This window comes from Solanum lycopersicum, chromosome 10 (assembly GCF_036512215.1).
Source record: "Solanum lycopersicum chromosome 10, SLM_r2.1".
NCBI lineage: Eukaryota > Viridiplantae > Streptophyta > Magnoliopsida > Solanales > Solanaceae > Solanum > Solanum lycopersicum.
The window spans coordinates 30,125,951-30,129,033 of NC_090809.1; the positions used below are offsets into that span (position 1 = coordinate 30,125,951).

At 37.8% G+C, this 3,083-nt stretch overlaps 1 protein-coding gene across 1 annotated transcript; it reads left to right on the plus strand.

Annotated features, from left to right (window-relative positions):
- The first annotated feature begins 950 nt into the window (after window positions 1-950).
- On the plus strand, window positions 951-2,701 carry LOC138338789 (uncharacterized). The gene is made up of 4 exons (XM_069289876.1): window positions 951-1,229; window positions 1,332-1,604; window positions 1,841-1,931; window positions 2,082-2,701. The coding sequence occupies exons 1-4, from the start codon at window positions 951-953 to the stop codon at window positions 2,699-2,701; spliced, it is 1,263 nt and encodes a 420-aa protein (XP_069145977.1).
- The last annotated feature ends 382 nt before the right edge of the window (window positions 2,702-3,083 follow it).

Sequence of the window (3,083 nt, forward strand, 5' to 3'; positions counted from 1 at the left end):
AAGGATATGAAAATTATGGCATATGGAGAAGATCAATGAAAATAGCATTACAGGCGAAGAGAAAATTAGGTTTCGTTACAGGTGTTTTCAAGAAGGATTCAGTACGTGATGAGCATCACGAAAACTGGGAGACTTGCAATGCACTGGTTCTTTCATGGATCATGAATACAGTCACACCTTCACTTCTTAGTGGAATCGTATATGCTTCGAATGCCTTTTAAGTGTGGGAAGACTTGAAAGAGAGGTTTGATAAAGTCAATCGAATGAGGATCTATCAGTTACATAAGGAGATCAATTCAATTAATTAGGGTACAAGTACTGTGTCTGAGTTTGATGCAGTGGTTCCTTCTCCAGATTGTGGTTGTGTTAGAGGAAAGGAGTATGTGGAACACCTTCAACAATAACGGTTACTACAGTTTGTAGGAGGTTTAAATGATTCTTATGATCAAGCCAGGCGACAGATTCTCATGAAATCTTCAGAGCCTTCTCTGAATCAAGCTTATGCTCTTGTCATTGAGGATGAATGTTAGAAAGGATCTAGCATGAACACTGTATCTCAATGGATTGTTGGAGGTAATGATATCCCTTCTTTATGGAGTACACGAGGGCCATTACAAAATTATAAGAAATCACATAATGAACATTGGAATGAGAAGTGTGATTTATGAAAAATTACGGGTCATATGAAGGCAAACTGTTATAGACTCATTGGATATCAACCAAATTACAGAGGAAAGAAGAAAGAAGGTATTGCAGCAAATAATTCTTTCTTGGGTGATGATTCATCTCACATTAAGGACAATTATGATCAGCATTCCGGTGTTTCTCAAACTTGGAGTCCATATGGTTACAATGGGAATAGAATGCCTCAATTTCCTTACTGTTATACTCACAATGGACATGGATACACTGGTTATTCTCCATAATATGCTCATGGAGATCAAGGACAAATGGGTGAAAGAGGTGGATCGATGCCTGGTTTTTTTCCTTCATCACAACATCAGTATTCACCACAACACCAGTCCTCACATCCTAACAAGGATAAACACCGTGCACCTGAGATAGCTGCTCACTCTGCAAGTAATATTACTTCTTTTCATGTTAGTAGTGAGCCTGATAAATGGATAGTAGACATAGGTGCTACAAACCACATGACTCCCAACATAGGAATGTTACATGGCGCTTATGAACAACAACGTCAAAATGTTCATTTGCCAAATGGCAGTAAGGCTACTATTTCTCATATAGGATAATGCTGATTGCCACAGGGAGTTATTCAAAATGTCCTACATGTTCCTGATTTTAAACTTAACTTGTTGTTTGTTTCTAAGATGAAAAAGGAACTACAGTGTTGTATGGTTTTCTATCCTGACTTCTGTCTACAGCAGGACCTTCACACTGGGACGGTGAGGGGGACTGGTAGAATGGAAGGAGGGCTGTATTTCTGGGATCATAAAGAGAAGGAATGTTTTACATCTGCAGCTTCAATAGGAACTCAGGATGATCATAAGCTTTGGCATAGAAGGCTTGGTCATGTTCCAAGCAGAATACTTAAACAAATGTCTTTAATTGATTCTAAAAACAATATATTGTCATCTTGTCCTGTATGTCGTTTGGCAAAATAGACTAGACTTCATTTTCAAAGAAGTGTAAGTAGGCAAACAACCCTTTTCGTCTTATTCATGGAGATGTTTGGGGTCCTTACAGGTTACCCACACATGATGGTAAAAGATTTTTTCTGACATTAGTTGTTGATTGTAGTAGAATGACTTGGTTGTTTCTATTACACTTGAACAGTGAGGTGAATACTGTTATTTATGATTTTTTGCTACTGATCAAGTCTCAGTTTAATGTATCTGTCAAGGTGTTTAGAAGTGACAATGACACTGAATTCTTTAATGCACATTGTAGAGATATTTTTAAAGCTGCTGGTATAATACATCAAAGTTCGTGTGTTCATACACCTTAACAAAATGGGGTAGTTGAGAGGCGACATAGGCAAATCCTAGAGGTTGCTAGAGCACTTCGGTTTCAAGGACATATACCCTTGAGGTTTTGGGGATTATGTGTTCAAATTGCAGTTTATCTTATTAATAGAATACCTTCCACAGTCTTACTTGGAAAGATTCCTCTTGAAATGTTCTTTGATAAAAGGCCCAATGTTCAACATCTGAGAGTCTTGGGGTGTCTTTGTTATGCAACTATAACTAAAGATTGTAGTGATAAATATGGTCCTAGAGCTGAAAAGGCTGTTCATCTAGGCTATTGTAGCACACAAAAGGGCTATGTTTTGTATAGTCTTTCTCACAAACATTTTTTTGTTAGTCGAGATGTCATTTTTCATGAAAATATCTTTCCATTTTTTGTTACACCTCCTTCTTCGTTTCTGTTTCCAAATGAAGTTGTTGCTCATGATGATGTTGGAGATGATTTGGACTGTCCAGTTCCTACCCCTGTTGCAAAACCTATTTCTATTCAACCTTTTCCTACTATTAGACTTTCTAGTAGGGAAGTTAAACCTCCATCATGGCTCCAATATTTTGTTCATGCTCCTGTTCTTCTTGTCAATATCCTTTATCTACTTATATGTCCTATGCCAATATTGTTGTCTCTCACTACCTGTCCATATGTGCTTATTCTTCCATCAAAGAGCCTTCATCTTATACTGAGGCTGCAGGTCATCCAGAATGGGTACTTGTGATGCAACAAGAACTTCAGGCACTTACAGACAACCATACATGGTGTCTTGTTGATATACCTTCTCATAAGAAAGCTATTGGTTGCAAATGGGTATATAAAGTGAAGTATAATGCTCTTGGAGAGGTCAAAAGTTACAAGGCTCGACTTGTTGCTAAAGGTTACACACAAGAAAAGGGTTTGGACAATCATGAAACTCTTTCTCCAATGATTAAAATGGTCACAGTTAGAGTTGTCCTGTCTTTGGCTGCTATGAATGGTTGGAAATTTCATCAAATGGATGTGTTCAATGCATTCCTCCAAGGTGATTTAGAGAAAGATGTGTACATGCTTCAACCTCCTGGTTTTTCTAGTAAGGGGGAGTCAGCCAAAGTCTGTAAGTTACA